The 13,209-nt window shown below is 41.8% G+C and overlaps 2 protein-coding genes across 2 annotated transcripts in view; one reads left to right on the top strand and one right to left on the bottom strand.

The window, feature by feature from the left end:
* Positions 1 to 2,413, bottom strand: part of LOC141165705 (tetratricopeptide repeat protein 41-like) — an 81,449-nt gene extending 79,036 nt beyond the window's left edge. The window contains exon 1 of the mRNA XM_073651534.1: positions 2,220 to 2,413. The gene's annotated coding sequence lies outside the window, so the exon portion shown is untranslated. The remainder of the gene's footprint in view (positions 1 to 2,219) is intronic.
* Positions 2,414 to 2,622: 209 nt separating this feature from the next.
* HSP90B1 (heat shock protein 90 beta family member 1) lies at positions 2,623 to 12,797 on the top strand. Its single transcript, XM_073651535.1, has 18 exons — positions 2,623 to 2,799; positions 4,816 to 4,918; positions 5,107 to 5,248; positions 5,325 to 5,441; positions 6,939 to 7,270; positions 7,722 to 7,833; positions 7,917 to 8,039; positions 8,187 to 8,303; positions 8,398 to 8,535; positions 8,636 to 8,713; positions 9,014 to 9,079; positions 9,375 to 9,644; positions 9,724 to 9,969; positions 10,062 to 10,198; positions 10,322 to 10,400; positions 10,552 to 10,707; positions 11,321 to 11,449; positions 12,244 to 12,797. The coding sequence occupies exons 1-18, from the start codon at positions 2,688 to 2,690 to the stop codon at positions 12,271 to 12,273; spliced, it is 2,487 nt and encodes an 828-aa protein (XP_073507636.1). The 5' UTR covers positions 2,623 to 2,687; the 3' UTR covers positions 12,274 to 12,797.
* The last annotated feature ends 412 nt before the right edge of the window (positions 12,798 to 13,209 follow it).

Consider the following 13,209-nt stretch of genomic DNA (forward strand, 5'->3'; position numbering starts at 1 on the left):
CAAGAAATAGGCTGAACTGGATGGACGCTTGTCTTTTTTCGGCCTTATAAACTATGTAACTATGTAACTATGCAGATTACACAGCTATGTGATTTTGCTACACAGTTTTGGGTAAATTGTTATGTAAAATGTAGCCATACACATTTAGAGGGAATCTGTCAGTAAGAAAATTTTTGTTTAAATCAGGTTTTTGTGTTGCACATATTTTTTTTTCCTTTTAATATCATGATCTTTATAAGAAAAAAAACAGTAATTAGGATTAAAATGACAGATAACACTTCTATACACTGCTGATATACAGGATCCACCATTCACAATAGGTGATGTCACAGCTGACCCTGCTTCCCCTCCCTTCACAATGACCTTTGCACAAGCTCATTAGAAACTTCAATACAAAAGATAAGGTCTGTTCATTGTGGCCATGTACATGTGTTGTTTCCTGAAACAACGGGAAGTTAGGAGTCTTGCAAGAGTTCTATTTGTTTTGTTTTTTTTTTAATAAGATTGTGATATGTAGAAAAAAAAAACATTGCCAAATTTTTAAAAAATACATTTAACACAAAAACTTGATTTAAACAATAGGTCATTTTCTGATGACATATTCCCTTTAAGGCCCCTTTCACGTTACGTTCTTGCTCACGTTCAGTGGTTGCGTCCAAACCAGTCGCAAAACGTGATTCAGGCATATGCACCGATGCGTCCGTTAACTATAATGGTACCGACAGAGTCAACATGTGCTCTGTCATGCATCATTTTCGGGCGTATATGCACGGCACCATTATAGTCAATGGCCAAGTCGGCGCATACGTCTGAATCCCGTTTTGCGGAGGGGGGTTCAGACACAAGCCCTGACAGGACCATTGAACGTGAGCAAGAAGGCAATGTGAAAGGGGTCTAACGCAAGGCATGATTTTAGCCAGGAATGTTTGTCTCTGAGGCGTTTCAGAGAAAAACATACTTTAAAAGCCACTGGGGACTGAGTCCACAAGAGACGAATCGGACAGGTGGATCTCTGGTGACTTCACCTCGCCCCCTGACAGTGACTAGCAGGTGTCTCCCTATACACACAGGAAGAGACCTGTCACTCCAGGACAGCAAGAACTTGCCGGGGACTAGGCCTTTCTGACTGGTTCCGCATAGACTTGATCTCTGGCGACTTTTAAAGTATGTTTTAATGTGAAATGCCGCAGTGCTTCAAACATATCTGGCTGAGATCATACAGTCAGTGCCTAATCCATGTTGCCTGTAGATCAGGCAGCATGTATCAGATGTCAGGTTCCCTTTAAAAGAAGGTTTGCTGAGGCTCTTCATTTGGCAAAATATAGTGTACAAAAGTAAAAAAAAATGCCTTTTCCTTCATTGACTCTGAAAGAATTTTCTCAACTTATTTGTCTCAATCTAAAGAAGCTGCACTCCTGGTATTCTCCATAAAGGCACCAGTCATTTCCATCCTAACAGAGGGGAGCTGACTGATGCTTAGTGTGCACTGTATGCAATGACCATGGTCCTTCTCTGACTGATTAGAGGGCGCCACCTGTCACCTGAGCTCTAAGTCAGTTCACAGCTGCTGGGCATCCAGGGTGGAGTCACTTGTGACTGATTCGCTGCAGAAATATCTGCGACTCTCCTATTCATCTGAATGGTGCTAGACACTTAACTCCCCTGTTGCATCGATGTCGGCACTACAACATTATGTCAAGTGACCACTGCAGCCAATCATCAGCAACTGATTGGCTGCAGCTCTTTAGTATTCCATCAGAGCAGAAGTCCTTAATTAGCGCTTTTATTTTGTGATGGGCACTGTGGAGCAATTAGTAAGGTGTGTCCAGAAGTGAACAACCCCTTTACTACATCCCAATGAGATGAATGGAACGGATTGACAGTCCCATCCCCCTGGAGACATCCCGCTTCTCCCGTTGCCTCTCGTCACTGATCACACACGTCATCACGTCACACAGTTTATGACATTTGACTTTTATCTCCGTCATTCGCTGCTGAGCCCCAGAGGGGTCGGGGACCTCTGCAGGGGGCTTCTGTGGCTTATGAGTGGACGCTCTAGTGCACATCACACCATAATACTGCATGTTGTGCAGACTGAGCTTTGCCATTACAGGTTAGCCCAGATTACTATAGTTTTGCCCATCGGTCAGACATTAGGGCCCCTCATGATTACAGAGAAGCACCACCCTATAGCCTACTATGTCTACAGAGGGAAATACCGGCGCATGTCACAGCTCACGACCTCCTCTTCCCTCTCCGCTGCCACTTGTGACTCCAGTGAACGCCACTGTCACACACAGGAAGGCGTCCTATCCCCATAGCAACCCCAGCCGCCATGTAACTATGGTAAACCACACTGCTGCAGCCCCGGAAGCACTTCCGGGTGACACTCCACCCACTCCCTGCACTGTGACTCCTCCCACCAGGCATTTCCTGCCCTCTTTTTATAACGGGGCCCTGATATCCGCGTTCACCCATTGTGCGGAGAACGCCGGGCACGTCAGCCAATCACAGCGAGACACGCTCCTAGCGCTCGGCGCCGTACATGGAGGAAGCCTATTGGCCGGCAGTGACAGCGACACAGGAGTTCATTGGCTGCTTATTGTGCGTGGTCGGCTGCCATTGGAGGACGCTTGGAGTCCGCCCGGTGCCTGTCAGGGGAAGATATTAAAGCTTGGAGGCGGTCCATGAGCTGCAGTTGTCTGTGGAGAAGCAGCGAGGCTTGTGTCGGTGTGTCCGTAGCTGTCACCATGAAGAAGTTGTGGGCTATTGGCCTGTGCTTTGTCCTCTTGGCATGTGGTGAGTGCACCTTTAAGGGAAGTGCTGGGGCAGCCCTGCTCATAGTGGTCTTTCTAGAAGCTTCCTGCCCGGCGTAGGCGGAGAGCAGCTTTTTGAATGGATTGCATACAGTGCACCCCTCCCCTTCCTATTATTGGGGGCTCCCTGTATGGGGCTTGGAACAAGGAGCTGCTTGTTTGGCAGTCATGGGCTCCTCACTCCACATGTCATGGTCTATAGCTGAGCTGCCATGCCCTCTATGGCAGTGCAGCCAGCCTGAACCATGGGCAGCCTGATCCATGGCCCCCTTAGCTGTCAGCTCTGTCCAAGCCTGATTACAATGTGAGTTAAGATCTGACTATACCTTGGGGTCCTCAGTCAGGAGCACTGGCTGTGTTTCATTTAAAGGGTCTCTCCACCTGACGCAAGCTATCCCCATCCTCCACTACTGTGTGCAACTTAGTTCTCTTTATTACAAGTTGTTGGAAATGAGTCTGACTATGGGGTTCAGAAATATCCAGGAGCTGATGATTTCTAGATGGGAACAAGTTGTTCAAATATTTCACTTAGCAAGTTCTATCTTTATTATCCATCCTTGAACAAAATGATAGATTAATATCTTAAGAGCAATCCCTAGAATAGGGAGATCTTTCTGATCGCTGGGGGGACCGACCACTCAGATCAGGGAACCTGGATCTGCAGAGTCCCTTCTAGAATGAAACGGAAGTGCACATGCTCGATCTCTACTCCATTGATTATGGGACTGTAGCTGAGCACTGCACATGGCAGTCCTATAAACAGTAAGTGTAGCGGAGGTTAGGCATGTGCCTGTCTTCTGCATTCTATATGGGGCTCTGCAAAGCCCTGATCTCATCATTGTAGTGGCCTCCAGCGATCCATAAGTTATCCCCCTGGCCTATTGTTAGGGGACAATGTAATATATTGGGAAGAACCCCTTTAAGGCTATCTACATTTGACTGGACTGTAATGGTAATAGACATCAATGAACCATACTTTAAACCTTGTGAATTGCAGGCATGTGATGGCTACTGTATTGTAAGAATTTATCTGTTTTAGTAAATGCTTGTACACCTCTTGAAATATAAATTTCTGAAGCATTTTCTAAGAACTCTTCATTGTGCTGGTCCTCCTGTCGTTCCTTCTGGAAGTATATAAACTAGGTGTTACTGGATGAGGGAGTGACATGTTCTCTTTAAAGGGAACTGGTCGTGTTGAAAATGGTATCTGATCTGCCGGCAGGAGGAGCTGATCAGAATGATATACGTTTTTGACGTTTCAGTAAAACATTTTAGTCATTGCAGTCCTTGGTGTTTCTAGATAGGAGTCCTGTGGGCTGTGCTTTTTAATGGTTGACAGTCTTCACTGTATGACTGTACATGCAGATTTAGCTGTCAATCACAAGTAGGACCGCCCACTGGGCACCAGGATTTCAGGGACTAAAATACAAGTTATACTGAAACTTTTCCAGCAAACTATCATTCTGCTCAGCTTCTCTGTAATATGCTGTCCACAGATCAGACTGCATGTACAACATGACAGGTTCCCTTTAAAGGCTATTTTCTCCCACTGGGCCAGATGGCTGGAAGTGTTTAGTCGTCTTGGACGCATCTTGTGCCGTTGCATTTAGAACTTCATAACGAAATATAGTAATACAACTACGGCCATACGAGAGATGCCTTACATCTGTGGCCAGAAACCTCTGTGAAATTACAAGTCCAGCAGTAATATGGTAGTTGTCGGCTTGTCTGCCATGTTGGTTGTAAGTTTGGGGGGAGAAACATGTGGTGGTTCCTGGCATTGCAGTCCATACACAGACTGTAATATGTGCTCATGTGAACCCGGCCTTGCACAGCAGCCATAGAGCCACTAATAGCTTTCTGCTTCACAACAGTACACTGATACCATGACTTCATCGCCTTCCACCATACTGAACACTCACTATATTTCTGCTTTTAAACTGCACACTTTTCAAGGACCAATAACTAAGCTATTGCTTAAATTAAAATTGTCTTTCAGTGTCTGTCAGAGCGGAGGATGATGTAGACATCGATGGAGCTGTGGAGGATGACCTGGGAAAAAGCAGAGATGGTTCACGGACGGATGATGAAGTAGTAAGCAGGTCTGTTCTCGTGAAATTAACTGCTATTACATATGCTCTTTAGCATTGCAAATCTCTCGCAGCTCCTATGAGTACATAGGCAAATCTAATGTTAGAAAATAGTTGTTAGGTCCCATTATGGTAGAGAACATGTACAATCTTGGCTGAGAATTTAAGAATGACTTTCCATTACTTTGTTTGTTCCATAGAGAGGAGGAAGCCATTCAACTAGACGGACTCAATGCTGCCCAAATTAAGGAGATCCGAGAGAAATCTGAAAAGTTTGCGTTTCAGGCAGAAGTGAACAGGATGATGAAACTGATTATAAACTCTCTGTACAAGAACAAAGAGGTAACATTCTGGTCTTCTGTGTATCATTTCAGCCTTGATAATGGCAACTATACTGATACAATTTCCCACTCCCCAGATTTTCCTTAGGGAGTTAATCTCCAATGCTTCAGATGCCCTTGACAAGATCCGTTTGATGTCTTTGACTGATGAGAATGCCCTAGCTGCTAATGAAGAATTGACTATTAAAATCAAGGTAAGTTGTGATTTTGTCAGATGCTTACCTAGTGTGGAACCTTTAAAGGGAATCTGTTGCCAGGTTTTTGCTATCCCGTATCTGCCCCTACATCATGCACCTGTCGGATTAGATGGCAGAAACCTAGTGACCGATTCCCTTTTACGAGTGATTACTTATCGTTACGTCATAGTCAGGGACCCGACCATTGTCCAGCACTAAGCCTGCATCTTTCCCTGCATATGACAGCTGATCAGATCATCTAACAGCTGCAGGTGGAGCACAAATCCACCCGCGGCTATTAAGTTAAATGCCGCTGTCAATCTCTGAAAGCGGCATTTAACACACGCTGGCCGGAAGCACATCATAAGACACTCCCATCAGCGCCCCTGTCGCGTGATCATGAGGTGTTGATGGGTTGTCGTGAAAGCTGGGGGTCTGCAGAAGACCCCGTGCCTGTCGTAATGCCCTGTCAATTTCACCGCACTTGAATTTTTTTTTTTTCATGATTTATGCCACACATACCAGGGCCCTGCTATGTGTAGCACAGGTGATCGGTTCACGGCTTCAAGTCTCCTAACGGGACTATTGAAGCCATTAAAAAAATAAAAAAAACACAAGTTCCAATCATCACCTCTTTTGCCCCATTCCAAATTAAAACGACTGAAATTTTTCTGATCGGTAAACGGCGTAACAAGATAAAAAATTGAAAAGCCAGAATTCTTTTTTTTTTTTTCTTTTTTTTTTTGGTCACCACAACATCACATGTACCCCAAAATTATATCAATAAAAATGTCAGCTTGATATGCAAAAAAATAAGCTCTCACCCAGCCCTGAATCCTGAAAAATGGCGATGCTTCAAGTCTTGGAAAATGGCACTTTTTTCACCATTTCAATTAAAAACTATAAAAAAAAGTGCTTGTAATGGCAGGTCAGATTTAGCATTTAGTGAACATGGTGTTTAAAAAAAAAAAAAAATCGTGAAATTGCACTTTATTTTCAATTTCAATGTACTTGGAATTTTTTTGTCACGTTTTCAAGTACACGATATGGTAAAACCAAGCCCTTATATGGCCATATTGACGGAAAAATAAGTTATAGCTCTGGGAAGAAGCGATCAAGTGACATGGGCGGGGTTTGTGACTCTTCTGGCGATCAAGTTAAATGCCGCTGTCAGATATTAAGCGGCAATTAACATGTTAACGGCTGTGGGTGGATCTCTATGCCACCTGTGGCTGTTAGGGTCACATAACAGCTGATCAAATCAGCTATCAGGTGCCAGAAAAGATTTGGGCTCAGCGCTGGAGCCCGCATCAAATACCGAGACACAACATATGACATATCTATACGTCATAGTTCGTGAAGGGGTTAAGCTTATGAGGAAGCGGTCACAAATGGCGTATACATTATGGGCTCGACTTATTGAACATATAATTCGCAACAATGTAAGCTTATAACAGATTAAGTTGTTAATCAGCCTTCAATCTTGTTTGTATTATCTCTGTATCTTTCCCTTAGTGTGATAAAGAAAAGAATATGCTGCATATTACAGATACTGGCATTGGCATGACCAAGGATGAGCTTGTAAAGAATTTGGGAACAATTGCTAAATCTGGCACTAGTGAATTTTTGAATAAGCTCACAGAAGCCCAAGATGATGGCCAGTCTACATCTGAGCTCATCGGCCAGTTTGGTGTTGGCTTCTATTCTGCTTTCCTAGTTGCAGATCGTGTGATCGTAACATCAAAACATAACAATGATACACAACACATCTGGGAGTCTGACTCCAATGAGTTCTTTGTGACAGATGATCCTCGTGGTGACACACTGGGCAGAGGCACAACAATAACGTAAGCTGTGTATTTTGGATATTAAAATGACTATTTGCTACTGATGCCAGTTAGCAGTGTGCTGAACAGGTTCTGCATCTTACAGGATAATTTCATACTTGATATTCCTTCAGTACAGGGGAACCTGATAAAGCCATATTACTATACAAGGTTTTTGTTTGTACAATGTTTTGATTCATCACAATTTTTAAGACCTTTGCTTTTGGGGTTTCTGACTCACTAAATGCAGATCATTATCAAAATGAGCCCCACATTTGCAGGAATGGTAACCACAACTTATGTCTCCACAACAATACTATTAAACTGAATATACATACAATAGAAGAAACTGACTAGTTCTTGGTCAGCAATGCAATCAACTAGGATATAGACTAGTTCTGGCAAACTCTAAATAGGTGTGAAAACTACCTCCTTCTCAATGGTATTAATAAAATAATTAATCTCTTATCAGCTTGGTCTTGAAGGAGGAAGCAACTGATTATCTTGAACTTGAAACCGTTAAGTCTCTTGTGAGGAAATATTCCCAGTTTATCAATTTCCCAATTTATGTCTGGAGCAGTAAGGTAAGGATATGTTTAATGCATCTTAACTGTGCTGTTTATGCATACTCCTTCTTACTCAATGGGCTCCTTCTGATCTGGTCTAGACTGAGACTGTAGAAGAGCCAATTGATGAAGAAGAAGAAGCCACAAAGGAGGAAAAGGAAGAGACGGATGAAGAAGCTGCTGTTGAAGAGGAAGATGAGGAAAAGAAGCCAAAGACTAAAAAGGTCAGAGCTCTAGTGCAGACTAAATAGAACTTCAACTCTATTGTGTGAAGTTGCCTGAATTTTAATGGTGATGCAGCAGCAACATCCAGTCATGTCTTCCTCAATGTTGCATAGGATACAAGAGCTAACGCATATATTTCCACACAGGTTGAGAAAACTATTTGGGACTGGGAGCTTATGAATGACATCAAGCCAATCTGGCAAAGGCCATCAAAGGAAGTTGAGGAGAATGAATACAAAGCCTTCTACAAATCATTCTCCAAGGTGAGCTAATTTGCAGCCCTTACACTTCAGCCCAATAGCATTTCTAATCCCAATATCCTAATGTTGAAATGCAACACTTCTATTTCTCTCCCAGGAAAGTGATGAACCCATGGCTCACATCCACTTCACTGCAGAAGGAGAAGTCACTTTCAAGTCAATCTTGTTTATCCCTGCCAGTGCCCCACGAGGACTGTTTGATGAATACGGGTCAAAGAAGAGTGACTTTATTAAGGTAAATTTTAATTCTTGAAATGATATACAGTTTGCTGTTGATTTACTAGACCCCCGAAGAGAGTACTTGTTTCTAAGTTTCAACTGTGTGTGTTTTTTAGCTTTTTGTCAGAAGAGTCTTTATCACTGATGACTTCCATGACATGATGCCAAAATACTTGAACTTTGTCAAGGGAGTGGTAAGCTGGCCCTTATATTTTATGCTTCTTTTTCTCACTCTAAGACTGGTTTTGCACATCCTCGAAACGCGTATTGTGCTCAGATTGGAGTACCCCAGCCAGACTGCCATATTTCCTGACCTGAGTAAACTATCTCCATAGGCATATATGAAGCAGTTGCTTTGGGTCAGGAGAACCGGGTGGTTGGGCTGGGTCTTCATATCTAAGTACAGTCTATTTCAGATGTGGGAAACCTTCCTAGTCTTTCCCTCCAACCGCCCAATTCGTAAAAATCTGAATATTTTTTTTTGGATAAAACAGGTTGACTCTGATGACTTGCCTCTCAATGTATCCAGAGAAACACTACAGCAGCATAAACTTCTAAAGGTATGCATTTAATGTTTTTGACTCTACCATTATGGATGCTTCATTTATACAATTAACATTAAATGAAGAAAAATATGAAATATCTTGGTGTCTATAACATACCAATAAATAAGTAAAATAACACTATTTGCCAAAGTGTACTAAACCCTGTACAAAATAAGTCACTGAGATATGGGGCCAGTAGCCCAACAAAAATGTATATTATCAGTGTGCATACAATGCATACAATTGAACTATTGTCCATTTTTCTGAAGCTTTGCATATCTCCATTCACTTTTAATGTTCTTTTTTTAAGGTTATAAGAAAGAAATTGGTGCGCAAGACCCTAGATATGATGAAGAAAATTGCAGAAGACCAATACAATGATAAATTCTGGAAAGAATTTGGTACCAATGTTAAACTTGGTGTGATTGAAGACCATTCTAACCGAACCAGACTGGCCAAGCTTCTCAGATTCCAGTCTTCCAACCACAAGACAGAGTTGACCAGCTTGGAGCAGTATGTGGAAAGAATGAAGGAGAAACAAGATAAAATTTACTTTATGGCTGGCACAAGCAGACAGGAGGTGAGATGTGCAGTCCTGCATTTGCCTTCATATTGCAGTTGGGATGGATATGGGAGATCACTCTGGTTTTATTTCTTAGGCGGAGTCTTCTCCATTTGTTGAGCGTCTACTGAAGAAGGGTTATGAAGTGGTCTTCCTCATTGAGCCTGTGGATGAATACTGCATACAGGCATTACCAGAGTTTGATGGCAAGAGGTTCCAAAATGTTGCCAAAGAAGGGCTGAAGTTTGACGAGAGTGAAAAAGCAAAAGAAGCCCGTGAAGCTTTGGAGAAGGAATATGAGCCTTTATTAACTTGGATGAAGGAAAAATCTCTTAAAGATCAGGTAGCCTTAATACTTTAGCACATTCGTTTTATTGATCTCTTATTTGTGGGAGGAAAGCTACCTTCTATATTTTCTTACCTTTCCCTCTTAAGATTGAAAAGGCAGTCTTATCTCAGCGTTTGACACAATCACCATGTGCCCTTGTAGCAAGCCAGTATGGCTGGTCTGGCAATATGGAGAGGATAATGAAGGCTCAAGCATACCAGACTGGAAAAGACATTTCAACTAGGTCTGTCCCTTTAATATCTAAAAAGGCATATTCATTGTAGATCAGTGGTTTAACCTTCTAGACTATCCTGTTGAAGGCATGTTCTGAATGGTCTTTGCCTGATTTATGTAATTTTCATTTCAGTTATTACGCAAGCCAGAAGAAGACTCTTGAGGTTAATCCCAGGCATCCACTTATTAAAGATATGTTGAAAAGAGTTAAGGTGAGCAATCTGCTAGAACTGGCGTTTCTTCATTGTCTGTCAATCCTTCCTTTAGAATACAAGGCAATGATTTGACATTCTAAAATGTCTTACCTGAGATCCACGTGTTTGTCTAATGATTAAGGAACTGAATCTGGTACTTTAATTGCAGGAGAATGAAGATGACCAAACTGTGGCTGACCTTGCAGTTGTACTACTGGAGACTGCCACGTTGCGGTCTGGATATCAGTTACCAGACACTAAAGCATACGGAGACAGAATTGAAAGGATGTTGCGGCTAAGCTTAAATATTGACCTTGATGCTAAGGTAATGGCTTTAGAATTTATATGAAGGTCTTGCTATAGAAATTGAAGTTTTGGTACCCTAAGCAAATTTAACCCCCTCCCCACATATAAAATGCACTTTGCATTTGCCATATCCACCAGGAAAACTTGTATTGACCCTTTATTTACGACCACTTCATGGATGGTATGAGGATGTGGTCAAGATAAAAGTCAAGCTAACAATGAAGCATGGCTTCATAGATAAAATGGCACAGAACTTTAAAAAAAGTATATACTCTGAAAAGGAAGTGACAGTTGTGACAGCAGAGCTGATGCCAGGGGACAGGGGGTGAAACCTGAAAATTGGTTTAAAAAAAAAAAAAAAAAAAAAGCATATAGGAGGATTTGGAGCCATTATCCTTAGTAAAGTCAGGGTAGTTAACAAACTCTTTATTGCTGGGAAAACACGCTTCCTCACGCCCCCCCTGGCAGTGTTTTTTTTTTTTTTTCTTAATTGCAAAGAGTTAATAACCTTCCAAATTTAACTGTAAGCGAATGTACCCAATTATGCCTTGGTGCAGTCTTGCATCATTGCTTTTGGAGTGTTAGTGGTTGAGTACTGTTCAGTGTAATTTAATGAAAATGCTTGGCAATAGGTGGAAGAGGAGCCGGAGGAGGAAGAGGCGGCAGAAGAAACGGAACAAGAAGATTCAGAAGACATTGAAGAAGTTGATGCAGAGGAAGATACTGAAAAGCCAGACATTGAGGATCAGACAGACAAACAGGTAAGTGCTTATGTTCCAGAACCTCTCATTCATTTTATATACTCCTCGAAAGAAGCCCACATGCTCAGTGTGACTATACCTTTTTATAGTATTTTTCTGGGTTTTTTAGCAGAAACTGTTCAAAAACCAAAAATTTTGACTTGGTTTCTGCTCTGGGGAGAGGGGGGTGTGGAAACTTGGCATGAATTTGCCTTCAAAGAGAAACCGGTCATCTACAAAGACTGCAATTTACCCGTAGATCTAATGGTAAATGGTGGTATTTTATTCATGTTTAATGGTTTGTGCAACTAGAACAGCAATTACAAGGAGAAAATTATATTCTCCCTACAACCGCACTCTTCCAGTCATTGGGGGATTGCAGGGGGCTCTCACTGACACCGGCTCACTACACAATAAATGATATACATGCTGTTATCGCTCCCTCTACAGCCTGCCCTGAAGCATGTGTGCCCAGAGTTGGCGGTCACCTTGCCAAGGCAGAAAACAGTAGTTTCTCACATCTTCTGTCTTATGCTACATAGTAGTAAATGAAGACATCAGCAATAATGCTGTTATTGAGCACCTCAGTCACATGATTCCCATGTATCTTCTGGCCAAAGCAGAGCTAGCTGGTGTTTGCTGACCCAGATGATTTCTACCAGTGAGGTGTAGCTTTTTTGTTCTGTGACCGACTTCCATCAAAAAAAAATTGTAACCGGAAGACTTATTAAATAACAATGTAAAACATAAGAAATGTGATTTAAAAAAAATTAGTATTTATTTGTAAGTACTCATTTATGTTTCTTTTTTTTTAGGAATCCACACATATAAAAGATGAATTCTAAATGCCACATTGCAGCTGTTTAGGGGGGGTTGGGTTTTTTGACAGTGTTGGGAGGGTTTTTTAGTTTGTTTTTGTTTTTTTAAGACATTCCTCATGAATGTAAATTTGTACTATTTATGAGTGTATGGTTGTAACATCTTTCACATGAACACAAGACTTAGGCAATTCCATTTAACTCAAAGCACTGCACGGTGTAACTTTAACTTGGATGATGGAGGGATATCTCGGACAACCTGCACTTACCAGATATGGACTGGATATTTAATCTTTACTGCTCTCCGGTCACCATGCTGATCAAAGGATTGGATTTTGGCACAAATGTGAAACTTACAGCGTAACCGTTATAAATATTTTTTGTGTGTGTAAATTGTTAATGTCTCATTGGAGAAGAAGCCCTAACTTACCGGCCACAAGATGCAGCATCTTGTATGCCCTTTCCAGTTACCTGTTGTCACAATGTTGCCGTCAATCTCCACAGCAATCTTGCCTTTCCAAAATAAAGTTGTACGTGACTTTGTTATTCAACTGTTTGAGGGTCGAGTGGTTAATTTGTAGTGTTTTTTGTGAAGGGCCATTTGGCTATTTACACCTTCATTTGCAGGACATACAAAATTTTCAACTTAAAAATTAGCCTGTTATATTTGGTCATACATTTAATTACCCTTTGCTCATAATGTGGTGGCTGGAATTGCCTTTCTTTGGGAAGATGTATGATGTTAGGTGATAGTGATTATCCTACTTGCAAGCAACTTCTTTTCCAGGTTTTGTGTCCTTCAGGCTGGAGCAGTCAACTATTTGCAATGGCAAGCGAGTTGTTCTGACTCTTCTTTCAGGGAATGTCTTGGCAAAGTGGGAACTGCATCACTGCTTAAGTAACATTTCTGGAGCTTAAGCAGTAGGTCTGCTGTATACATCCTAAACCATACTGTAGGGGACG

Source organism: Phyllobates terribilis, unplaced genomic scaffold (genome assembly GCF_046119375.1).
Source record: "Phyllobates terribilis strain yellow unplaced genomic scaffold, ASM4611937v1 Scaffold_11__3_contigs__length_659146591, whole genome shotgun sequence".
In the NCBI taxonomy this organism is placed as follows: domain Eukaryota; kingdom Metazoa; phylum Chordata; class Amphibia; order Anura; family Dendrobatidae; genus Phyllobates; species Phyllobates terribilis.

Excerpts from the sequence above, each read along its gene's own strand:
- HSP90B1 (XM_073651535.1), top strand. The coding sequence starts at position 2,688 with ATGAGCTGCAGTTGTCTGTGGAGAAGCAGCGAGGCTTGTGTCGGTGTG. Across the intron at positions 7,271-7,721 it reads GGCAGAGGCACAACAATAAC|CTTGGTCTTGAAGGAGGAAG; the intron begins GTAAGCTGTGTA and ends ATCTCTTATCAG. Across the intron at positions 10,199-10,321 it reads GGAAAAGACATTTCAACTAG|TTATTACGCAAGCCAGAAGA; the intron begins GTCTGTCCCTTT and ends TTTTCATTTCAG.